Source organism: Entelurus aequoreus, linkage group LG23 (assembly GCF_033978785.1).
Source record: "Entelurus aequoreus isolate RoL-2023_Sb linkage group LG23, RoL_Eaeq_v1.1, whole genome shotgun sequence".
In the NCBI taxonomy this organism is placed as follows: domain Eukaryota; kingdom Metazoa; phylum Chordata; class Actinopteri; order Syngnathiformes; family Syngnathidae; genus Entelurus; species Entelurus aequoreus.
In genome coordinates, this window is record NC_084753.1 from 8,842,973 (window position 1) to 8,870,441 (window position 27,469).

At 38.9% G+C, this 27,469-nt stretch overlaps 1 protein-coding gene across 1 annotated transcript in view; it reads right to left on the reverse strand.

The window, feature by feature from the left end:
- Positions 1 to 27,469, reverse strand: part of osr1 (odd-skipped related transcription factor 1) — a 33,916-nt gene that overhangs the window by 5,242 nt on the left and 1,205 nt on the right. The window contains exon 2 of the mRNA XM_062035032.1: positions 1 to 617. This exon is cut by the window's left edge and continues 79 nt beyond it. Coding sequence (XP_061891016.1) covers positions 1 to 589 — 589 coding nt within the window. The 5' untranslated portion in view covers positions 590 to 617. The remainder of the gene's footprint in view (positions 618 to 27,469) is intronic.

The window sequence follows — 27,469 nt, forward strand, 5'->3', positions numbered from 1 at the left end:
TCCTCTCGTGGATCAACAGGTTGTAGGATTTTGTAAAATGGCGGCCGCAGAATTTGCAAACAAACTCCTTTTTGGTCTTAGAGGGTAACCGGCCTCGAGTGGACTTGCGCTCTGGAGAGGAGAACTTGGCCACATCCAGAAGGCACCCAGGTGAACTGGGGTGGTGGGACGCAGCGGCTGCGGCGGCGGCGGCAACACCTGCCATGCTCAGGTCCTCTGCTTTCAGATGATCTTCCTGGGTGGCTGCCGTGGCAAGGTTGGCAAAGTCGAAGCGAGGCTTCTTCTTCGAGCTTTGCAGCAACCCTGCCGAGTCCTGCTTGGGCTGCAAGAGGTGGGGGAATATAGGAATGGAGGCCACGGAGGAGAAATGGGCCGGCAACTTTGAGATGGTGCAACGAGGCAGCGCCAGGGGAAGGTAACCAGGGGTCCATTGGTGAAGCTGGATAGCGTGCAGGGCGCTAAAGCTGTAGATGCTGTGGAAGTGGTCTGCTGGCAGCTGGAGCCCCGTGGAGCTCTGCAGAAGGGAGTAATCAGACAGCTGGAGAGATGGGTGGAGAGGGACTGGAGCTGGCAAGGTTTTGCTGCCCATGGCCTTGACAAGACAGCCAGTACGCGGTCTGGAAGAAGCAGAAAACAACAGCAGATTAAGTCAAGTCCTGTAGTTTTCTTCTGCTTTGATACAATTCAAGACCAACAACTAAGATCAGCAGTGGACCTGGTCAGAGGTCATTGGGGGCTTTGGCTAGGAATTGAACCTGCGCTGCCTCTGTGAAAGTCAACTTTGGGGACATTTGGTAACTTTTTGGAAAACCTTTACACAGAGCCCTCAATGTTGTCAATAGGGATTCGTTTGAACAATGATTTGATTCCATATTTGGTTGCGATTCATGGACGATGTCTGTATTTTAGAACGATTCTATCCAAAGTTGAAATCGATTCAGTAACTTTTTAGCAAAAACAAATTGTTTTTGTGCAGAGAACTCCGGGCATTTTGCCTACAATGCTCTGTGACCCAGACCGCTCTGGTTGCAGTGCCCTCTGCTGGTTGTTCAGGGGAGTGTGTAGGTCACATTTATTTCTGCATCTGGTTTGTGGGAGGAATGTCTCATCAACACAAAAGCAAAAAAGCGATCCACATATGCAAATTCAATACAAATACAAATACAAATACAAAATCAAGCATATTTATATTCAAATCTCAAAAATATATTTACAAATACACGTTATTTATACAAATTCTTGATTTATTTGTATGTCACATTTTTATATTCATAAATTTTATTTGTATATATTTTTAAATCTCAAAAATATATTTACAAATACACGTTTATTTATACAAATTATTTATTTGTATATCACATTTGTATTTGTATTTCTATATTTATTAATATATGCATATGTATTAATATCATATTGATATATATAAGTTGATGTTAAATGGTGGAACAAGGTCAGTGATGAGTTGAAGACATGTAGTTCTTTGTTAAGGTTTAAGAAAACCTTGAAAGGTAAAATAATTGAAAATTATAAAATATAGTAACAATTACTTTCATCCCATTGATTTTTTTTTTTTTAACGTTGATGTTCCAGGCAATCTTATTTTCAGTGGAGGTATAGGATAGGCAAATATAAGCTTTGGCTTCAGCCTATTCCTTTTTCGGTCATTCTTTTGATTTTATTTTATTTTTGAGTGTAAATGTGTATGATTGTTAAATATGTCTAATCTGTACTGTAAAACTGCTCACACAAAATGGTTAATGGTTGATTATATGACCGAAATAAACTTATTTCATTCATTCATTCATGTGAGACAATTCTATTTCCATACATCTCGTTTTAGATTTAGGTTGCTCAGATCTAGTCTTAGACTTACAGTGGTCAGATCAAGTCTTAGATTTAGATTGCTCAGACCTAGTCATAGACTTAGATTGGTCAGATCTGGTTTTAGACTTAGAGTGGTCAGATCAAGTCTTAGACTTAGATTGTTCAGATCTAGTCTTAGACTTACAGTGGTCAGATCAAGTCTTAGATTTAGATTGTTCAGATCTAGTGTTACTTAAATTGTTCACATCTAGTCTTAGACTTAGATTGGTCAGATCTAGTCTTAGACTTAGAGTGGTCAGATCAAGTCTTAGATTTAGATAGGTCAGACCTAGTCATAGACTTAGAATGGTCAGATCTAGTCTTAGACTTAGAGTGGTCAGTTCAAGTCTTAGATTTAGATTGGTCAGACCTAGTCATAGACTTAGATTGGTCAGATCAAGTTCAACGGTTGGTGTCAAACAAAACCCCACATATTTATACTCCAAAAACCAGGAGGGTGTGCCTGGGCAATGATGGTTTTGTCCGATCGTAGTGAGAAAAAAACAAGTGTTTTAATGCAAACAAACAATCAAAGCCAACAACAGTCGTTGAAGTGTAATTTCCCCTCGTTAGCATTGAAGTATTGTGTGGCAGAACCATCACTGTGGATCCACTACTACCAGTTCAAAATAGTCGGAATCCCCTACGTAAACATTCCATTCAGTTGTAAACGGCACAAATGGCAGAATGGTCACCTTCTGTGAGCAGAATGTTTCTAACTCCTGTTATTTGTTAGCGGCTAAATTGCAGAATCTTTTAGGAATGGTTGAAAGGACGGTGTTGTATGTGGGAACAGGTGGTGTTGCAGACCACCTCCTCTGTTCATGAATGGTTTTTCAACCTTGACATAGTTTCCTCTTTTGTACCATCCGTCCACCCTCCCCGTCACTACAAAATAGGGCAAAACCATCCTTGCCCAGGCACACCCTCCTGGTTTTTGGAGTATAAATATTTGGAGGTTTGGCACCAACCGTTGGACTAGATGTGACCAATCTAGGATAGGATAGGATAGGTCTTTATTGTCATTGCACAAGTAAAACGAAACTTTATTTTCAGCACAAACCTGTTCAAGATTAGACAAACAAACAGTGTACAGGGTTACAGAACAGGAATGCTGATGGGTCGCCACAAGGCGCCCCGTAAAAGATGGGAAAAAGGTAAACGCTGGGGAAGGATGAGTAAAAGAATACAATCTAGACTGGGCTCCTAAGGGGGCCCAGTCTGGAGTGGGAAACACTCTAAGTCTAAGACTAGATGTGACCAATCTAAGTCTAAGACTAGATGTAACAATCTAAGTCTAAGACTAGATGTAACAATCTAAGTCTAAGACTAGATGTGACCAATCTAAGTCAAAGACTAGATGTGACCAATCTAAGTCTAAGACTAGATGTAACAATCTAAGTCTAAGACTAGATGTGACCAATCTAAGTCTAAGACTAGATGTGACCAATCTAAGTCTAAGACTAGATGTGACCAATCTAAGTCTAAGACTAGATGTGACCAATCTAAGTCTAAGACTAGATGTGACCATCTAAGTCTACGATTAAATGTGACCAATCTAAGTCTAAGACTAGATGTGACCAATCTAAGTCTAAGACTAGATGTGACCAATCTAAGTCTAAGATTATATGTGACCTATGTAAGTCTAAGACTATATGTGACCTATGTAAGTCTAATACTAAATGTGACCAATCTAAGTCTAAGACTAGATGTGACCAATCTAAGTCTAAGACTAGATGTGACCAATCTAAGTCTAAGATTAAATGTGACCAATCTAAGTCCAAGACTAGATGTAACAATCTAAGACTAAATGTGACCAATCTAAGTCTAAGACTAGATGTGACCAATCTAAGTCTAAGACTAGATGTGACCAATCTAAGTCTAAGACTAGATGTGACCAATCTAAGTCTAAGACTAGATGTGACCAATCCAAGTCTAAGACTAGATGTGACCAATCTAAGTCTACGATTAAATGTGACCAATCTAAGTCTAAGACTAGATGTGACCAATCCAAGTCTAAGACTAGATGTGACCAATCTAAGTCTAAGACTAGATGTGACCAATCTAAGTCCAAGATTAGATGTAACAATCTAAATCTAAGACTAGATGTAACAATCTAAGTCTAAGACTAAATGTGACCAATCTAAGTCTACGATTAAATGTGACCAATCTAAGTCTAAGATTAGATGTAACAATCTAAGTCTAAGACTAGATGTAACAAACTAAGTCTAAGACTAGATGTAACAATCTAAGTCTAAGATCATGAAGTGATGAAGTCTACTCAGATGAGATGTGAAACATCTTCCAGGACTAACCTACCAGTCCAGTTGCGGGCGATTGAAGGCCCTGAGATGACAACCACCTGATGGATGAGAACCTTCATAGGTCAACTTGGATTAAAGGTTCTTTTTTGATAGATGTTGTGTGGATACCAGGTTCAAATGAACCTGGCATTAAAGTCCTGGACAGTTCATGTCTTGTTAAGGGGTTACATTTTTCAGCAGGGGTTCAAATACGGAAACCCATCCCCCGTTTTTAATAGGGGTGGGATGACACTCTCTGTGAGGCTAATACACATCTAGCTAAGACTGCTGATAAAGCTGTTGGACAGGCTGTCTTGATCTGCCCATTAGGGAAGTTTGACCCACTACAGATCAGTTCAAAGAGGTGAAGCATTAGCATAGTGCAAGGACGCACTGACTGAAAAGGACATTTGAAATGCGGCCTTCCGTGAAACCCTATCTGTGTTCCCCCAACACATAGTTACATACTACACTGATCTTTAAGAGAACAGAAGGACTAACACACTTTGTCAATGTGAGGTCTCTGTTCTGAAGCCCAGCGAGAAATGGAAACAAAGACGTGTGTCGGATTATTAAGACCTGCCTTCTACTGCTGAGCGTTTCTGGCTCCCAGAAACATGCCTGGAGCTGTCCAAGGCGCTGTGAGAGAACGGCGGCGTTCAGCACTTAAATCAGGTTTGATAAGCGCAGGAATCACAAGACAATAACGTGTCTTTGTTCCAGTTGGACTGTGATTGACAGCAAGCACGGCAGCTCCCTGAGCATGAACGCACATTCCACTCGTCAGGCAGCAAACTTACTAATGCATGGAATATATCAACATTTTGTACAAATGTCATATCATATGTGGGCTCTGTACCGAGGATGTCGTTGTGGCTTGTACAGCCCTTTGAGACACTTGTGATTTAGGGCTATATAAATAAACATTGATTGATTGATGATTGATTGATCACACCAGAGAACACATCTTGATCTGCCTGAATTACCATGTTTTCCCGACTATAGAGCACACCAATATATAAGCCGCACCCACTACATTTGAGAAGAAAACAAATATTTCCCATATATTAGCCACACTAGACTAAAGGACGCAGTAAAATATATACGTCGTGAAAGGAGTTATTTACACAGTAAGATTTTGTAAATGTTTATTTATGTACCTTAATTGTTTCCAAAGGCAGTAAAAGGGCCGATCAAACAAAACCAGTAGCTCTCCAATCAGCTCAACAGACTCAACAACTCCACGCTGACGTTTTGGAGAATTTACAAAACTGAAACAAGACAAAAAGAATGCCATTGTAAGTCAATAATACTAACACAGACACTCGTAAACGTGTTAGCATATTAGCTAATGCTAACAACGCTAGTGACGCTACATTACGATAGCGCGTACAAATATGCATGAAAACACTCCTACAGACATCACACATGGGACGCTTTCGTAAGTAAGAATGGTTTTAGTTATATTGTAAAACTTACAAACGTTGCTTGGAGGGATGAATGAAGAATCCATTCGAGTAGGAACGCTATGGAGAGAAGCGAGAAGACTGACCGGCAATTCTACTTCCTGTTGAAAGCCCTACCGGTAAATAGAAGGACACTGCAGCACCTGCAGTTATATATATATATATATATATGTATATATGTACAGTCAAGAAAATAAGTATTTGAACACCCTACTATTTTGCAAGTTCTCCCACTTAGAAATCATGGAGGGGTCTGAAATGTTCACGGTAGGTGTATGTCCACTGTATGAGAGATAATCTAAAAAGAAAAATCCAGAAATCACAATCTATGATTTTTTAACAATTTATTTGTGTGATACAGCTGAAAATAAGTATTTGAACACCTGTCTATCAGCTAGAATTCTGACCTTCAAAGACCTGTTAGTCCGCCTTTAAAAGTCCTCCTCCACTCCACTGTATTATCCTGACTCAGATGCACCTGTGTGAGGTGGTTAGCTGCATAAAGACACCTGTCCAGCCCATACAATCAGTAAGAGCCAAACATTCAGCATGGCTAAGAGCAAAGAGCTGTCCAAAGACACCAGAGACAAAATGGTACAACTCCACAAGGATGGAAAGGGCTACAGAGAAATTGCCAAGCAGCTTGGTGAGAAAAGGTCCACTGTTGGAGCAATCATTAGAAAATGGAAGAAGCTAAACATGACGGTCAGTGTCAATCGGAGTGGAGCCCCATGCAAGATATCACCTGGTGGGGTCTCAATGATGCTAAGAAAGGTGAGGAATCAGCCCAGGACTACACGGCAGGACTTGGTCAATGACCTGAAAAGAGCTGGGACCACTGTTTCCATGGTCACTGTTGGTAATACACTAAGACGTCTTGGTTTGAAATCATGCATGGCACGGAAGGTTCCCCTGCTTAAACCAGCACATGTTAAGGCTCGTCTTAAGTTTGCCAATGACCATTTGGATGACCCAGAGGAGTCATGGGAGAAAGTTTTGTGGACAGATAAGACCAAAATTGACCTTTTTGATTATGATTCCACTATTGTTTATTGTTTATTGAATGGATCCCCATTAGCTGACGCCAAGGCGACTGCTAGTCTTCCTGGGGTCCATATAGGAGCATAGAAAATTTAAATACAAAGAATACATGCATTACCAGACATTATACAATGGAAAAATACAACATAAGATAAAAAGCTAGTTAAAACCAGTATTAAAATTCACGTCATGTGGGCAGCTGCAAAAGGTGTATCTTTAAAGCTGTCTTGAATGACAATTTACTTTGTGAGAAATTAATGTGAGGTGGCAACCCATTCCAGAATGATGTACATCTATACATGACTGTATGTTGGAGGAAATTGGTCCTGGGAACAGGAAGTGTCAAATAGCCATTGCTGGCATTCCTAGTGTCATGAATATGTGTGTTAGTTGATTTTAAAAACTGTTTGTAAAAGTAATCTGGTGATTTGATCTAAAATGATAGTTCGAAAGAACATTAGGAGACTACAATGCATCTTTTGTTCAACAGACAACCAGGACAGGCGTGAATGCATATATGAAATATTAGTGCGCAAAGAACATTTAAGTAGCAGTCTAGCCGCTCTGTTCTGTACAAATTGCAGTTTGTTCAGGTCAGACTTAGTCGTAGCGGACCATATTATAGGACAGTAATGAAGATGACAGAAAACCAAGGACTGTATCACTTGAGCCATTGTTGAGGATGTCAAGAAGGTGGAGCACTTCCTGACCATGGCTAGACCTCTTCCCATTTTCATTGAAATACCATCAATATGATGGGACCATGACAGTTGACTGTCTAATAGCACACCAAGCAGTTTTGCTTTTTTGACCTGCTTAATAGGTATGTCTGACATTGAAATAGTGGGTCATCAACAAGCATATGCCTGGATCCAAAAAGAATGCTTTTTGTTTTGTCAATATTCACAACAAGTTTACTATCATTTACCCAGAGTGACACTCTCTCCAGGTCCTGATTGAAGTTATTTTCTAGGTCATTTAAGGTAGAGGCAGTACTGTATAGAGTTGTGTCATCTGCATACATAACCATATTGGTGTTTGTTGTTGTAACAACAAGATCATTAGTAAAAATAATAAAAAGTAAAGGACCTAAGCAGCTTCCTTGAGGCATGCCGCAGTAATTGTACTTGCGTTCAGATAGGCTACCATTAAAACACACTCTCTGTGATCTTTCTGATAGATAGCTCAACATCCAAGAAAGTGACATACTATTAAAACCATATTTTCTCAGTTTGGAGATCATTATGTTGTGATCTATGACATGGAATGCCGCACTAAAGTCAATCAGTACAGTACCAACCATCTTCTTGACATCCATTTGTGACAGCCAGTCATCAGTCAGCTGAGCTATAGCAGTAGATGTTGAGTGACCTTGCCTAGAAGCATGCTGGGAACACCACATCACTTTGTTGTAGGTAAAGTAATCTTGAATTTGTTTGAAAACAACTTTTTTCATCAATTTACTAAGAACAGGAAGTATGCTTATTGGTCTACAGTTTTTACCAGTAAAATCTTTATTTTTGTCCTTGGGTAGAGGGATGACCTTGGCCTCCTTCCAAACCCCAGGACAGACTCCATATCTTAATGACTTATTAAATATATGACAAATCGGAGTTGATACATGGCATGCCGCAATTCTTAACAATTTGCCATCTAACATGTCCGTCCCAGCAGGTTTATCAGATGGCAGTGATAACAACAATTTCTCAATATCAGAACTACTAACTGGTACAAAATCGAACCTGCAGTTTTTACCCTTCATTATGTGATTTTCAATGCATGTGCATGAGGAGGAGCCATCAGAAGGCGTCATATTCACTTCAGATTTTCCACCTTGTTTGTGAAGTAATTATTAAAATATGTAGCAATTTCCATTGGCTTAGTCAGGTAAGCTCCATCAACTTCTATATACGAATTTGTTTTACATGATGCTGATCTTCCCATTATTTGATTTAAAATGTTCCACAATTGTTTTCCATCATGTCTAAAGTCATAGATCTTTGTCTGATAATATACCTTTTTATTACCTCTATTTATTTTAGTTACACGATTTCTTAATTTACGATAGATCATCGCATCAGAAAGTAGACCAGAAGAGTCCGCCAACTTCTTAGCCTGGTTACGTTGCTTCTTAAGTGCTTTGAGCTCATTCCCTAACCAGGGGGCGCCATTTGCCTTGACAGTTGTTTTCCTGACAGGAGCATGCTTATCTGCAATCTGCAAAAATAACTTCATGAATGTGCTCAAAGCAGCTTCAGGATCCTCCTCAAGACACACAGTTTCCCAGTTAACATGTTTCACATCATCTATAAATTTTACTTCATTAAAATATTTATAAGACCTTTTATGTATTGTTACACTAGGAGCTTTGGAGAGCTTGGTCTTCCTCCTTATTGCAATTAAGTTGTGGTCCGTAAAGCCAAGAGCTATTGATACTGTTTTAGTGCATTTATCAGGAACATTATTGAATAGGTGGTCAATGCATTTGGATGACTTTAGCCCATTTCTATTTATAGTTGATCTGGTTGGTAGTGTAATGGTCTGTGTGAGGTTACAGGCATTAGTTACAGCAATAAATTTCTTTTTCAGCGGGCACATAGCGGACCAATCAATGTTTGTGTCCCCAGTAAAATATATCTCTCTGTTCTCATCACTAGATTCATCCAACATCTTGCATATTAAATCCAGGTATTTTATATCGTATGTATTTACTATGCGTGTTTGGAGGAAGAAGAATGATGCGTACCATCCCAAGAACACCATTCCTACTGTGAAGCATGGGGGTGGTAGCATCATGCTTTGGGGGTGTTTTTCTGCTCATGGGACAGGACGACTGTACTGTATTAAAGGCCTACTGAAATGATTTTTTTTTAATTTAAACGGGAATAGCAGATCCATTCTATGTGTCATACTTGATCATTTCGCGATATTGCCATATTTTTGCTGAAAGGATTTAGTAGAGAAAATCGACGATAAAGTTCGCAACTTTTGCTCGCTGATAAAAAAAAAGCCTTGCCTGTAGCGGAAGTAGCGTGACGTCACAGGAGCTAGTATTCCTCACAATTCCCCGTTGTTTACAATGGAGCGAGAGAGATTCGGACCGAGAAAGTGATGATTACCCCATTAATTTGAGCGAGGATGAAAGATTCGTAGATGAGGAACGTTACAGTGAAGGACTTGAGAGGCAGTGATGGACGTATCTTTTTTCGCTCTGACCGTAACTTAGGTACAAGCTGGCTCATTGGATTCCACACTCTCCTTTTTCTATTGTGGATCACGGATTTGTATTTTAAACCACCTGGGATACTATATCCTCTTGAAAATGAGAGTCGAGAACACGAAATGGACATTCAGTGCCTTTTATCTCCACGACAATACATCGGCGAAATGCTTTAGCTACGAGCTAACGTGATAGCATCTTGCTTTAACTGCATATAGAAACAAAAAAATAAACCCCTGACTGGAAGGATAGATAGAAAATCAAAAATACTATTAAACCGTGGACATGTAAATACACGGTTAATGCTTTCCAGGCTGGCGAAGGTTAACAATGCTGTGCTAACGACGCCATTGAAGCTAACTTAGCAACTTAGCAACGGGACCTCACAGAGCTATGCTAAAAACATTAGCTCTCCACCTACGCCAGCCAGCCCTCATCTACTCATCAACACCCGTGCTCACCTGCGTTCCAGCGATCGGCAGAAGGACGAAGGACTTCCCCCGATGCGTTTGGCGGCCCGGAGACGTAGGAAGTCAAGGTGAGGTCGGCGGCTAGCGCGGCTAGCGCGGCTAGCGCGGCTAGCGCTCCAACAAAGTCCTCCTGGTTGTGTTGCTGTAGTCCGCTGCTAATACACCGATCCCACCTACAACTGTGTTCTTTGCAGCCTTCATTGTTCATTAAACAAATTGCAAAAGATGTCCAGAATACTGTGGAATTATGAAATGAAAACAGAGCTTTTTGTATAGGATTCTACGGGGTACCATAACTTCCGTTACTCTGACTTCGTCACGCGCATACGTCATCATACCGCGACGTTTCAGCCGGATATTTCCCGGGAAGTTTTAAATGTCACTTTATAAGTTAACCCGGCCGTATTGGCATGTGTTGCAATGTTAAGATTTCATCATTGATATATAAACTATCAGACTGCGTGGTCGCTAGTAGTGGCTTTCAGTGGGCCTTTAAGGAGAGGATGACTGCAGCCATGTATTGTGAGATTTTGGCCAAAAACCTCCTTCCCTCAGGCAGACCATTGAAGATGAGTCGTGGCTGGATCTTCCAACATGACAATGACCCAAAGCACACAGCCAGGAAAACCAAGAAGTGGCTTCGTAAGAACCATATCAAAGTTCTGGAGTGGCTTAGCCAGTCTCCAGACCTAAATCCAATTGAAAATCTTTGGAGGGAGCTGAAAGTCTATGTTACTCAGCGACAGCCAGACCTGACTGATCTAGAGAAGATCTGTGTGGAGGAGTGGGTGAAAATCCCTCCTGCAGTCTGTGCAAACCTGGTGAAGAACTACAGGAAAAGTTTGACCTCTGTAATTGCAAACAAAGGCTACTCTACCAAATATTAATGTTGGTGTTCAAATACTTATTTTCAGCTTTATCACACAAATAAACTGTTAAAAAAATCATAGATTGTGATTTCTGGATTTTTCTTTTTAGGTTATCTCTCATACAGTGGACATGCACCTACCATGAAAATTTCAGACCCCTCCATGATTTTTAACTGGGAGAACTTGCAAAATATCAGGGTGTTCAAATACTTATTTTCTTGACTGTATATATATATATATATATATATATATATATATACATATATATATATATATATATATATATATATATATATATATATATATATATATATATATATATATGTATATATATATATATATATATATATATATATATATTAGGGCTGCAACTAACGATTAATTTGATCATCGATTAATCTGTCGATTATTACTCCGATTAATCGATTAATAATCGGATAAAAGAGACAAACTACATTTCTATCCTATCCAGTATTTTATTGAAAAAAAACAGCATACCGGCACCATACTTATTTTGATTATTGTTTCTCAGCCGTTTGTAAATGTTGCAGTTTATAAATAAAGGTTTATTTTTAAAAAAAATATATATATATATATATATTTATTTTTTTATTTATTTATTTTTTAAATTTAAAAAAAAAAAACTGCGCATAGCATAGATCCAACGAATCGATGACTAAATTAATCGGCAACTATTTTAATAATCAATTTTAATCGATTTAATCGATTAGTTGTTGCAGCCCTAATATATATATATATATATATATATATATATATATATATATATATATATATATATATATATATATATATATATATATATATATATATATATATATGTATATATATACATATATGTGTGTATATATATATATATATATATATATATATATGTATATATATACATATATGTGTGTATATATATATATATATATATATATATATATATATATATATATATATATATATATATATATATATATATATATATATATATATATATATATATATATATATATATATGTATATATATATATATATACATATATATATATGTGTGTGTGTATATATATATATATATATATATATATATATATATATATATATATATATATATATATATATATATATATATATATATATATATATATATATATATATATATATATGTGTGTGTGTGTGTGTATGTATATGTATGCATGTATGTATATATATACACACATATATAAACACATATACATACATATATATATACACACATGTATAGGTATACATGTAGAAATTATTGCAATTATATATTAAGAGTATGTGAAAATTGGACTCCTGCCTTGTCAGCTAAAATGTGCCAAACATTAATAAGTGTGGAGAGTGTTTTGCATTTTTCCCATCATGCTTTGTAATTATTTGTTTTTCATGGTGCTTGGACGTTTGTTTGTTTTTTAAGTAATATCCACAAAGTTCAGTGAGCATGTCTGTTGACATTTTGTGTTAGTTGCATTCCTTTCGTTTTTGTCGTGCCATGACTAGGGAAGGTTGTTTGCATCGCGTCATATAATTAAATGCTGTGCATTCAGTGTATGATACAAGGTCACGGACCAAGGGAAAGAGTCATGTTGTCAAAAAAATAGCAGTCTAACTTGTTAAACTTTTAACATGACTGCATGCTGCCTGCAGGCAAGATTCCTTATTATACTCATGACTTCTTGTGGGCCAATTTGAAGAGGTCGGGGGGCCGCACTTGAAGTAGCGTGGACACCCCTGGTCTATATGCATCCTCCAATTGGTTGGCAAACAGTCCAGGGTGTATGTATACTAGCAGTATATCAATGGAGAGTTGGACTAATCACTTTTGATTTGAAGGATTATCCAAGCACTTTAATGACTATCCAAAACATGGAACTCATTCAAGTTCATTTTCAGAATGAACAAATATCTTGTTTTCTCAAATTGCACATTTTCTGGCCCACAAATTGTACTTTTTGGGGCGAGAAAGTCAGCAAGGAGCCAGCTCCAATGCTGGTCCAAAGTTTATGCAGCAGTCATCAGCCCGGCGACCACAAGTACTCACTAGTTGAGAGTGAAGTGCACTTGGAGCAGCACAGGTTCATGAGCTAGAAGCGCTGGCCGTCGGGGGAGGGAGGTTTACACTCGTTTCAGCTCTTTTAGCTCATTGGCTAGTGCTGCTCCACTTAACTTGCAATCAGTGCGGTTGGAGTCGGGGGAAGACCACTGACTGTTACACACACTCATCAGTGTCTTTTTCATTTCAGGCTCTTTTAATGTGAAAATCAGTTTTTACCTTGAAAATCAACTTTTACCTTATTCTAATGTTTCCCCCAGAAAGGAATGATTATATATTTGTAATATATATGTAATATATACATACATACACACAACTATATATGTATATACACACACATACATATATATATATATATATATATATATATATATATATATATATATATATATATATATATATATATATATATATATATATATATATATATATATATACACACTAGCGTTCAAAAGTTTGGGGTCACATGTAAATGTCCGTATTTTTGAAGGAAAAGCACTGTACTTTTCAATGAAGATAACTTTAAACTAGTCTTAACTTGAAAGAAATACACTCTATACATTGCTAATGTGGTAAATGACTATTCTAGCTGCAAATGTCTGCTTTTTGGTGCAATATCTACATAGGTGTATAGAGGCCCATTTCCAGCAACTATCACTCCAGTGTTCTAATGGTACAATGTGTTTGCTCATTGGCTCAGAAGGCTAATTGATGATTAGAAAACCCTTGTGCAATCATGTTCACACATCTGAAAACACTTTAGCTCCTTACAGAAGCTACAAAACTGACCTTCCTTTGAGCAGATTGAGTTTCTGGAGCATCACATTTGTGGGGTCAATTAAACGCTCAAAATGGCCAGAAAAAGAGAACTTTCATCTGAAACTCGACAGTCTATTCTTGTTCTTAGAAATGAAGGCTCAAACACAAAATTGTTTGGGTGACCCCAAACTTTTGAACGGTAGTGTATATACACACACACACACACACACACACACACACACACACACACACACACACACACACACACACACACACACACACACACACACACATGTATATGTGTATAAGTATACATATGGTGTATGCTGTGACGTATTTGTTTACAGTACATATTACTTCACAGTAGGGCTGCAACAACTAATCGATTAAATCGATTAAAATCGATTATAAAAATAGTTGCCGATTAATTTAGTCATCGATTCGTTGGATCTATGCTATGCGCATGCGCAGAGGCTTTTTTTTTATTTATTTTTTATTTATTTATTTATTTTAATTTTTTTTAATAAAATAAACCTTTATTTATAAACTGCAACATGTACAAACAGCTGAGAAACAATAATCAAAATAAGTATGGTGCCAGTATGCTGTTTTTTTTCCAATAAAATACGGGAAAGGATAGAAATGTAGTTTGTCTCCTTTATCCGATTATTAATCGATTAATCGAAGTAATAATCGACAGATTAATCGATTATCAAATTAATCGTTAGTTGCAGCCCTACTTCACAGTACATATTACGTACATTGCGTAAGTTGTTTACTTACGTGAGTTGAAAATGAAAGCTACCGTAGATCCAAGCAGAAGTCTGTGTCTTTACTTAACAGCCATAAAAAGATTAGAACCCTGCCCAATATATTAGACTACATACAGTATATACATCCATTACACTACATATACATCCATTTACATTACTGTACTTTATTTTCACGTAAAACAAAGCCTAATATTTAATGTGTGATGCTTTACTTCCTTTTCATCTACAGAATGCGGTCAACTTTGTTGGCTTTATTTCCCTTTATGGGACGGCACATGCAAGTGACGCTGAGGCCACACGGGGGCCACATTGGGGCCCCGATGAAGTCTGATAAAGATCACGCTTTGATTCTAATCTAATCGGCCTGCCTTTTGACGGAAGTGGAAGTGCTCCTGACTTACTGGGCATGAAGTAGTTGTAATGAGGCTGACACATCCCCCCCCCCCCCCCCCCGTGGTCTGTTCAAGAGCAGAAGTAATTGACTTTCACTCAGGGGGTCATTGAGGATTGCTGCTGCTCACCTTTAACCCTTTCATGTCTGCATACCTCCACATCCACTCATTAGGCCTTCTGTTTGAGATAGGACTGTGAGATGTAGCTCCTGGTGTGCTGGCTCTCACCTCCACCTCAATCTCATCATTCTTCAACATCAGCTCATTTTTGGTGAACAACTGCACTCAGTTGCTCCAAGGAACATGTCAATGATAGTGTTTTGCAACCTTTTTGGAGGCAAGGCACATTTTTTTCCATTCAAAAAATCCGGAGGCACACCACCAGCAGAAAATGTTAAAAAATGAAACTCCACCAGGTCGTCGTGCCTTATTTTGACTTTGTTGCTGTTTTCATGTGTGTAGTGCTTTAGTTCTTGTCTTGCGCTCTTATTTTGGTGGCCCTTCCTGTTTTGTTGCTGTTTTCCTGAGTGTAGTGCTTTAGTTCTTGTCTTGCGCTCTTATTTTGGTGGCCCTTCCTGTTTTGTTGCTGTTTTCCTGTGTGTATTGCTTTAGTTCTTGTCATGCGCTCTTATTTTGGTGGCCCTTCCTGTTTTGTTGCTGTTTTCCTGTGTGTATTGCTTTAGTTCTTGTCATGCGCTCTTATTTTGGTGGCCCTTCCTGTTGTGTTGGTGTTTTCCTGTGTGTAGTGCTTTAGTTCTTGTCTTGCGCTCTTATTTTGGTGGCCCTTCCTGTTTTGTTGCTGTTTTCCTGTGTGTATTGCTTTAGTTCTTGTCATGCGCTCTTATTTTGGTGGCCCTTCCTGTTTTGTTGCTGTTTTCCTGTGTGTTGTGCTTTAGTTCTTGTCTTGCGCTCTTACTTTGGTGGCCTTTCCTGTTTTGTTGCTGTTTTACTGTGTGTAGTGCTTTAGTTCTTGTCTTGCGCTCTTATTTTGGTGGCCCTTCCTGTTTTGTTGCTGTTTTCCTGTGTGTAGTGCTTTAGTTCTTGTCTTGCGCTCTTATTTTGGTGGCCCTTCCTGTTTTGTTGCTGTTTTACTGTGTGTAGTGCTTTAGTTCTTGTCTTGCGCTCTTATTTTGGTGGCCTTTCCTGTTTTGTTGCTGTTTTACTGTGTGTAGTGCTTTAGTTCTTGTCTTGCCCTCTTATTTTGGTGGCCCTTCCTGTTTTGTTGCTGTTTTCCTGTGTGTAGAGATTTAGTTCTTGTCTTGCGCCCTTATTTTGGTGGCCCTTCCTGTTTTGTTGCTGTTTTCCTGTGTGTAGAGATTTAGTTCTTGTCTTGCGCTCTTATTTTGGTGGCCTTTCCTGTTTTGTTGCTGTTTTCCTGTGTGTAGAGATTTAGTTCTTGTCTTGCGCTCTTATTTTGGTGGCCCTTCCTGTTTTGTTGCTGTTTTCCTGTGTGTAGTGCTTTAGTTCTTGTCTTGCGCTCTTATTTTGGTGGCCCTTCCTGTTTTGTTGCTATTTTCCTGTGTGTAGTGCTTTAGTTCTTGTCTTGCACTCTTATTTTGGTGGCCCTTCCTGTTTTGTTGTTGTTTTCCTGTGTGTAGTGCTTTAGTTCTTGTCATGCGCTCTTATTTTGGTGGCCCTTCCTGTTTTGTTGTTGTTTTCCTGTGTGTAGTGCTTTAGTTCTTGTCATGCGCTCTTATTTTGGTGGCCCTTCCTGTTTTGTTGCTGTTTTCCTGTGTGTAGTGCTTTAGGAAAACAAAATATCTCCATATATTAGCCGCACCGCACTGTAAGCCGCAAATATTACATTTTTGAAATTTACGAAATTTACGAATTTACAAAACTGAAACAATACAAAAATAATGCCATTGTAAGTTAATAATACTAACAAAGACACTGGTAAAGCTCATTTTCCTAAGGCTAACTACGGTACTAGCTTCATGACATTACGATAGCCCGTACAAATATGCATGAAAACACTCCTACAGACATCACACATGGGACGCTTTAGTAGGTAAGAATTGTTTTAGTTATATTGTAAAACTTACAAACGTTGCTTGGAGTGATTAATGACAATTGTACTTCCGGTTGAAAGCACTCATCTAAACAGAAGGGCAAATACAGTACTTATTCAGTGTGTTTGCTTTGTTTTTTGTTGTTGTTTTTTTACTTTTTGCATTATGGCTGTCAGCAAAGAAAAATCCATAAAAATTTGCTGCACCGTTTTATACGCTGCAGGGTTCAAAGCGCAGGAAAAGTGTAGCGGCTTGCTGTCTGGAATTCACGTTCTTAGCTCAGGGGAGCGGCTCCACACAGTGTATGGAGATAGCTGCTAGCTGCTCGTCAAAGTATAAATAAATACAGTGTCAGTCAGAGGGGATTGGCTTTTGTCCGATACGGATTAGTGGCCCTCCTTTGCATGGATGGAGAATCGCGGGGCCCGATAATGTGGCTAGACTGGAGAAACATACGTTTTAGGAATGTTGAAAATAGCCTGAATGGTCAAATGTTTTGGTGTGGAAATAGTTCAAATCGGTTGAGAGTATAAAAGTAGTTTTATTTCTTTATGGTTTGAATTCATCACATTTTGGGGGAAAAAAGTGGGAATTTCAAAATGTTTAGGACACGTTCATTGCAGTTTGTTGTTGCGAAACACATCTAGAACACTTCTAGAACACATCTAGAACACTTCTAGAACACATCTAGAACATGTCATCAACGTTCATTATCACGATATAATGAAAAATCTACATTCTCAGACAAATTTGTATCATTTATATTATACATATCCGTATTAGGGCTGCAACTAACGATTCATTTGATAATCGATTAATCTGTCGATTAATACTTCGATTAATCGATTAATAATCGGATAAAAGAGACAAACTACATTTCTATCCTTTCCCGTATTTTATTGGAAAAAAAACAGCATACTGGCACCATACTTATTTTGATTATTGTTTCTCAGCTGTTTGTACATGTTGCAGTTTATAAATAATGGTGTATTTAAAAATTAAAAATAAATAAATAAAGAAAAACATTTAAAAAAATAAATTAAAAAAAAGAAGCCTCTGCGCATGCGCATAGCATAGATCCAACAAATCGATGACTAAATTAATCGGCAACTATTTTTATAATCGATTTTAATCGATTTAATCGATTAGTTGTTGCAGCCCTAATCCGTATATACAGTTACTTAATTTCTTAAAGTTCTTTCTTTTACGATACAATTCTTCATATGACAAAAAGACTGGATGATTATCTACAGTAAACATTTGTAACGTCAATAATGTAAGTCAATAATTACGAATGAACTATATTATTTTCAGTACTGTTTTGTGACCAAATTAAGCACTAATATAATCATTATATATATCATTTTGGCCATCACTTTCCAACACATTTAGCATACATATGCTTGTTTGTCCGTGTTGATGGGCTCATATTGCTCATCCGGTTTAAAGCCGAAATATCACCACACCGGACAGACATTTGGCTTTGCAACGATCTTTTTTTTCCTCCTAATTTTTGTCACTGTGCAGTGCTTCGAACTAGCGCATAGCAACTAGCTGGTAGCAACTAGCTAGTAGCAACTAGAGAGGCTCTTCCTTTGTGCATCCTTAGTGTGCAATCTATCGTTCCCGCCTCCGCCCACGGAGACAAAGATCTTTTTTGCAACAACAAAAACACGCTCAGCTGCTGAAAGCAATGTGCAGAGTGAACCCTCTTGCACCCCGTTTGAAGTTTGAAAGCCAGCGTGTGTATTCAATTTAAATAATCATGTATGCACAATAAACAAAAAGACTAAACTGATGACTACAATTCACTTTCATCCAATACGGTAGGGAAGGGGATTTGTATGTTTCCATTTGCCACCTTCTACCTGACACCTGAAATGTGACATATTTGGGGGGTGCACTATTTAATTTAGCCGCCAGATGGCAGGAGAGTGTTGGATATTTTCAAATGTGTTTTTTGGCAATACCAACTTAGACCACAGCATCAGATGCTATGTATAATGGCACTTTCCATCTTTTTCAGTAGACTGCATTGCAGAAGTAAGGCTGTATGTAACCATTACCTACTGTATGTTCAATAATCATGTGGTTACATTCCAGATGATATTCAAAGTTCACATCAAAATGTTCAAAAATATGTCGATAGGTTGAAAAGGAAAGAAAAGTGTTGGGTATTTCTTACCACAGTTAAGCCAATTCAAAACTGTAATGCCGTTTTGGCATTAATTGAAAAAGTAAACAAAATGCAAAAAAATGGGCAAAAACTATGACAAAGCAAAAGTGTTTGGACATTATATGTTTAGGGAAAAGGTCCGGCTACAATATAATCGTAAATTGATGGGTCGTTTTAGAAATACGACCATAAATTTGTCACAATGACGCCGTTTCGAAGTGACGCTAAATTAGCAATTATCTCTAAGCAGTTTTGAATGGCAATGCTGCTAAACAGAACTCAAATGACATGTTGGTTGACTGCTGAATAAAAGTGCAGCGGAGACAAAGTGTAATGGTATTCATGTGGTGATTATTATTGGTTTGTTGTATGCTGGCAAAGTTAATTTTCATTCATTTGTTCATTGGATTGACCATCGTCCTGGACCTTGGACTAACTGGCAGGACCGTGACAGACAACATGTATCTCCTACCGTACTTCCCTCATGCTGGTACAGTATGCAGGGAAATACCACAGTGGATATAATGTTAACTATATTTTCCACATCTACCGTAAATTCTGGACTATTTTTTTCTTAACATTCTGAACCCTGCGGCTGAGATATGGATTTTTCTTCGCTGACGGCCATGATAAAAACTACGTAAATACGTTCAGAATGGGTTTTATTGTTTGTGCTACGGCGCCCTCTTTTGGACGAGATGCTCACTGCAGGTGCTGCAGTGTCCTTCCATTTACCTGTAGTGCTTTCAACAGGGAGGGAAATTGCCGTTCATAGCGGGCCTGCTCGTATGGATTCCCCAGGCAATGTTTGCAAGGTTTACAATACAACTAAAACAATTCATGCTTACTAAAGCGTCCCATATGTGATGTCTGTAGGAGTGTTTTCATACACATTTTGTAAAGACGCTAGCGTCGTTAGCATTAGCTAATATGCTAACACGCTTACCAGTGTCTATGTTAGTATTATTAACTTGCAATGGCATTTGTTTGTATTGTTTTAGTTTCACAAATTCCTCAGTAAATTCACCAAGACGTCATTGTGGAGTTATTGAGTCTGTTTAGCTGGTTGGAGAGCTAGCTTGCGCAGCCAGCGGGTCCATGATGATGACGGCGTGGCGTGGAGCGGTTGGGAGAGTGGCCGTGCCAGCGACCTGAGGGTTCCTGGTTCGATCCCCACCTTCTACCAACTTTTTCACATCTGTTGTGTCCTTGAGCAAGACCCTTCACCCTTGCTCCTGATGGGTGGTGGTTAGGGCCTTGCATGGCCATCAGTGTGTGAATGTGTGTGTGAATGGGTGAATGTGGAAATAGTGTCAAAGCGCTTTGAGTACCTTGAAGGTAGAAAAGCGCTATACAAGTATAACCCATTTACTTCTGTTTTGTTTGATCAGCCGTTTTACTGCCGTGTTACAGGCACCGTTTGGAAACAATTAAAGGTATTTGATAAAACATTTACAGAATATTTTTGTCTAAATAACTAATTTCACAACGTATATACACTATATTACCAAAAGTATTTGGCCACCTGCCTTTACTCACATTTGAACTTGAAGTGCCATCCCATGGAATTGTCCAAAATGTTTTGGTATCCTGGAGCATTCAAAGTTCCTTTCACTGGAACTAAAGGGGCCAAGCCCAACTCCTGAAAAACAACCCCACACCATAATTCCTCCTCCACCAAATTTCACACTCGGCACAATGCAGTCCGAAATGTAGCGTTCTCCTGGCAACCTCCAAACCCAGACTGGTCCATCAGATTGCCAGATGGAAAAGTGTGATTCATCAGTCCAGAGAAGGTGTCTCCACTGCTCTAGAGTCCAGTGGTGATGTCCTTTACACCACTGCATCCCACGCCTTGCATTGGACTTGGTGATGTATGGCTTAGATGCAGCTGCTCGGCCATGGGAACCCATTCCATGAAGCTCTCTGCGTACTGTACGTGGGCTAATTGGAAGTTTGGAGCTCTGCAGCAAATGACTGTGCAGAAAACTTAAACTGTCAGTTCACGTGGCCTACCACTTGGTGGCTGAGTTGCTGTTGTTCCCAAACGCTTCACTTTTCTTAGAATAAAGTTGACTTTGGAATATTTAGGAGCGAGGAAATTTCACGACTGGATTTGTTGCACAGGTGGAATCCTGTGACAGTTCCACGCTGGAAATCACTGAAAGCGGCCCCTTCTTTCACAAATGTTTGTAGAAACAGTCTCCATGCCTAAGTGCTTGATTTGATACACCGGGCCAAGTGATTAGGACACCTGATTCTCACCATTTGAATGGCTGGCCAAATACTTTTGGCAATATAGTGTATCTGCGGCTTATATATTATATTCACCTAAAATGGTCTGGAAAATACGTCTGAAAAAGCATTGGTAAAGGGGCCAAAGTGCACATTTCTTGTCTGTGCTTTGATATTGTTCAGCGTGTGGAACATCGGGGCAGGCGGATCAATCCTAATATCTACACTATGAACAGTATCAGTATCGGATGGATACTTGACTGACGAGATTGATATTTTTTTCCGTTTTGCCTTTTTTTTGTATTTACTCAAATGTTAGCTTTTTTTGCTGCCTTTTTAATACAGTTCTTTAGATCAGTGTTTTTCAACCACTGTGCCGCGGCACACTAGTGCGCCGTGAGATACAGTCTGGTGTGTTGTGGGAGATTATCTCAATTCACCTATTTGGGTTAAAAAATATTCTTTGCAAACCAGTAATTATAGCAGCGGTTCTTAACCTTGTTGGAAGTACCGAACCCCACCAGTTTCATATGCACATTCACCCAACCCTTCTTTAGTGAGAAATAAAATGTTTTTTTTTTTCCAAATTCAAGACAAAGTTATATGGTTTTGGTAACACTTTAGTATGGGGAACATATTCTAAGTAACAAAGACCTAATTTAGAGTTATTTGGACACTAAGGGAACTTATTCTAAGTAACAAAGACTTAATGTAGAGTTATTTGGTTGGGGTTGGGGCATACTTGCCAACCTTGAGACCTCCGAATTCGAAAGACGGGGGATTGGGTGGGGTTGAGGTGGGCGGGGTTGGGGGGCGGGGTTTGGTAGTAGCGGGGGGTGTATATTGTAGCGTCCCGGATGAGTTAGTGCTGCAAGGGGTTCTGGGTATTTGTTCTGTTGTGTTTATGTTGTGTTACGGTGCGGATGTTCTCCTAAAATGTGTTTGTCATTCTTGTTTGGTGTGGGTTCACAGTGTGGCGCATATTTCTAACAGTGTTAAACTTGTTTATACGACTACCCTCAGTGTGACCTGTATGGCTGTTGACCAAGTATGCTTTGCATTCACTTAAGTGTGTGTAAATGCCGCAAATATTGTGTGACTGGGCAAGCACACTGTTTGTTTGGAGGAACAGCGGACGTGACAACAGGTTGTAGAGTACGCTAAAGACAGTGCCTTTAAGGCACGCCCCCAATATTGTTGTCCGGGTGGAACTCGGGAGAATGGTTGCCCCGGGAGATTTACGGGAGGGGCACTGAAATTCGGGAGTCTCCCGGGAAAATCGGGAGGGTTAGCAAGTATGGGTTAGGGCCAGGGTTAGAGGGTTCGGGTTATAATAAGGCCATGCTGAATAAGGCATTAATAAGTTTTTTGATTGATTGAGACTTTTATTAGTAGGTTGCACAGTGAAGTACATATTCCGTACAATTGACCACTAAATGGTAACACCCCAATAAGTTTTTCAACTTGTTTAAGTCGGGGTCCACTTAATAATGACTAGTTAAGAGCCAATATGTTACTAATTTGCATGTTAATAAGCAACTAATTAATGGTGAATATGTTCCCCATACTAAAGTGTTACCATGTTTTATTACTGGTGCACAAAATGAAGCGTGCATGAACATCACCTTGTTCAAACAACAAAACCAACACAGTGCATAAACTCACAACAAATTACACACCTGCAAATCAGTCAGCTGTTGCCGTATCCGCAATACGCAGATAGGGAGAAGTTTGTATTTACACGATGAGTCGGGTGTGTTTTGACCTCTGCCGAACCCCTGAGGCCGACTCACCGAACCCCTAGGGTTCCATCCAACCCAGGTTAACAACCACTGAATTATAGTCTGCAAATGATGTGTTGTTGTTGAGTGTCGGTGCTGTCTAGAGCTGGGCAGAGTAACCGTGTAATGCTCTTCCATATCAGTAGGTGGCAGCAGGTAGCTAATTGCTTTGTAGATGTGGGAAACAGCGGGAGGCAGTGCGCAGGTAAAAAGGTGTCTAATGTTGAAACCAAAAATAAACAAAAGGTGAGTGCCGCTAAGAAAAAGCATTGAAGCTTAAGGAAGGCTATGCAGAAGGAAACTAAAACTGAACCGGCTACAAAGTAAACAAAAACAGAATGCTGGACGACAGCAAAGACTTACTGCGGAGCAAAGACGGCGTCCACAATGTACATCCGAACATGACATGACAATCAACAACGCATGCTTGGTTATGGTTTAAAGTCATATCCAACAATGACTTTTTAATGTCAACCGAGTTTCGTTTTTTTTAGTGATTTCTGCTAGTGGTGTGCCTCCACATTTTTTCAAGGCAGAAAATGTGCCTTGGCTCAAAAAAGGTTGAAAAACACTGCTTTAGATTGTCCACAAGCTCGGGGAATGAGTGCTTGGACACACGGCAGACTTTGCATTTTTTTGCTTTGCATTGTTGACTTATAAGCAATGGCGATACAGTTTATTTGGTGTCAAATCGATACCGGCGTTTGCCGTATTGTAAGATCCCGTCCCCGGAGGAACGTCTTCTTCCACGTGACATTTAAAATGTGGCTTGTAATGCAGCATCATGGTTAGGACGGCACTGTTATCTGCTAAAAAGGTGTCGCCCTCTCCCTTCCCCCCTCACTTGCGACCTCTGATCTAATACACATGGACTTTATTGGATTGAGCAGAGCGCCTCATTAATTAGTGACAATGGGGTGAGGGCACAGGCATGCAAGCAGCAGGGATGAAGTTTTACTTTGAATGTAGACGTCATCTCCAGGCCTTTTTTTTTTCTCCCCTTTCTTCTGTGATGTTTATTCAGCATGTGCTAATTGTGCCTCACGTGCTCATTAATCTTCTTCTCACCAACGCAAAAGTCACCGCCTGCATTTAACTCAACAAATAGTTCAAAGAGTCCCAATGGATGACTCTGTTTCAAAAAAAAAAAAGTTATAAAACCTTAAACCAGGGGTGTCAAACTTGTTTTCATTGAGGGCCACGTTGCAGTTTTGGCTGCCCTCAGAGGGCCGCTTGTAACATTAATAAAAGAAACATTCATGTATAAGGATGATATTGTCACACAATTACCTATGCATTTGATTAGTAGATGTAGATTTCACCTACACTGTAAGAAAAATCAAAATGTGGATTTTGCGGTTAAAAAAAATGGCAGAATTTTACTATAAAATTTACAGTAAAATGGTCACACTCTATTTTACTGTAAAATTCTGGTGATTGAGCTGCCAGTTTTTTGTTAGTTTTTTTGCCTTCAAAAATATGGTTGCTGTTTTCTCAGTGTATTACTGTAAATGTAAAAATGGTACCACAGGTTTTTTTCTCATGACAGGATTCTGAACCCCGAGCTGCTTAACAAAATATACACTACCGTTCAAAAGTTTGGGGTCACCCAAACAATTTAGTGGAATAGCCTTCATTTCTAAGAACAAGAATAGACTGTCGAGTTTCAGATGAAAGTTCTCTTTTTCTGGCCATTTTGAGCGTTTAATTGACCCCACAAATGTGATGCTCCAGAAAGTCAATCTGCTCAAAGGAAGGTCAGTTTTGTAGCTTCTGTAACGAGCTAAAGTGTTTTCAGATGTGTGAACATGATTGCACAAGGGTTTTCTAATCATCAATTAGCCTTCTGAGCCAATGAGCAAACACATTGTACCATTAGAACACTGGAGTGATAGTTGCTGGAAATGGGCCTCTATACACCTATGTAGATATTGCACCAAAAAGCAGACATTTGCAGCTAGAATAGTCATTTAGCACATTAGCAATGTATAGAGTGTATTTCTTTAAAGTTAAGACTAGTTTAAAGTTATCTTCATTGAAAAGTACAGTGCTTTTCCTTCAAAAATAAGGACATTTCCATGTGACCCCAAACTTTTGAACGGTAGTATATATATTGTCATGTTTACAGTGTACAATTTGGTGGATAACTTGCTTTGAAATCGTACGGCTAAGTAGATATTTACGTATGTTTTTACCCCAAAAATGTTTACAATGTATGATAATATGCATTATTAGATAGATTTGCTTTATGCATTATTAGATAGATTATTATAGATTATTAGATAGATCAAGTTTAAAACATATATAAAACTGCATGCAGTACATGTATTTTTCTCTTGTCAAAATAGAAGAAGAAAGAAGGTAAAAGTACTTCATTGATGCATATTACTTCCAAGCTTTCACGGGCCATTCAAAATGATGTGGCGGGCCAGATCCGGACCGCGGGCCTTGAGTTTGACACCTGTGCCTTAAACGATGCAATGGGAAGATACTGGTGGGTTTTAGAAGAGTCCAGAGGAGGAGTTTGCTGAAACTACAGAAAAGTTCCAAACTGTGGAGGCACAATGGTGGAAATGCTCTGAATCTCTCGCCATCAATACAAGATTGTGCAAAATTCAGACAGAAATCAATGTTTTGACGCTGCAAAAGCGTGGAAACGGTGCCATGTGTGCTGCGATCAAAGCTAAAATGTAGTGTATTATACACTTAAAACAAAATAAAATAAAACTTTTTTTTTTTTTAAATAAATTTAATGGATAAAATAACGTAACCTAAACAGTTACGAAGCGCATAGTATATTTGTATTTAAACCAGTATTATTTATACTTATAAATAGAGTGTCCGCCCTGAGATCGGTAGGTTGTGAGTTCAAACCCCAAAGACTAAAGATGTCCGATATAACCGGCCGATAAATGCTTTAAAATGTAATATCGGAAATTATCGGTATCGGTTTCAAAAAGTAAAATGTATGACTTTTTAAAAGGCCGCTGTATACACGGACGTAGGGAGAAGTACAGAGCGCCAATAAACCTTAAAGGCACTGCCTTTGCATGCCGGCCCAATCACATAATATCTACACCTTTTCACACACACAAGTGAATGCAAGGCATACTTGGTCAACAGCCATACAGGTCACACTGAGGGTGGCCGTATAAACAAGTTTAACACTGTTACAAATATGCGCCACACTGTGAACCCACACTAAACAAGAATGACAAACACATCTCGGGAAAACATCCGCACCGTAACACAACATAAACACAACAGAAAAAATACCCAGAATCCCTTGCAGCACTAAATCTTCCTGGACGTTACCATATACACCCCCCGCTACGCCCACCATCTCAAACCCCCAAACCCCCAAGTTTTGTATTTTTTCCTTTGTTCCTTGGAGTGTCCTGTCTCTGTGGTCTGGGTTGGGGGGTAGCTCTGGCAGCACCATACATTGATACAACCTGGATTATACCATTTTCAACTGACTTCTAAACAACGTCGCAAAATAGTTGCATTTGGAAATTGAGACGACGTTGATGTTGGTATTTTACTTTACTTTATTTATCCATCCATCCATTTTCTACCGCTTGTCCCTTTTTGGGGTGGCAGGGGGGTCACTGGGGCCTATCTCAGCTGCATTCGGGCAGAAGGCGGGGTACACCCTGGACAAGTCGCCACCTCATCACAGACTTTATTTATGTTATCTGTTTGTAATGATTTAATTTGAATGATTTTGTGTTGATTAACTATTTTTGAAATGAACTTTGTTTGCAAAACACACAACTCCTATGTGTCCTGATATGTGTTGCAGGCCATTTTTCTTTTTTTAAATGTTTTTTTTCCGTCATCTCATTAAACAATGTTGCTCTTTTTTTCTTTTCTTTTTGCTGATGCTGTTGTTTTTGTTGCTTTTTTTTTATTTCATTGTTAAATGGCCCCCACTTTGAACACTCTACATTGTATCCATCCATCCATCCATTTTCTACCGCTTGTCCCTTTTTGGGGTAGCAGGGGGGTCGCTGGAGCCTATCTCAG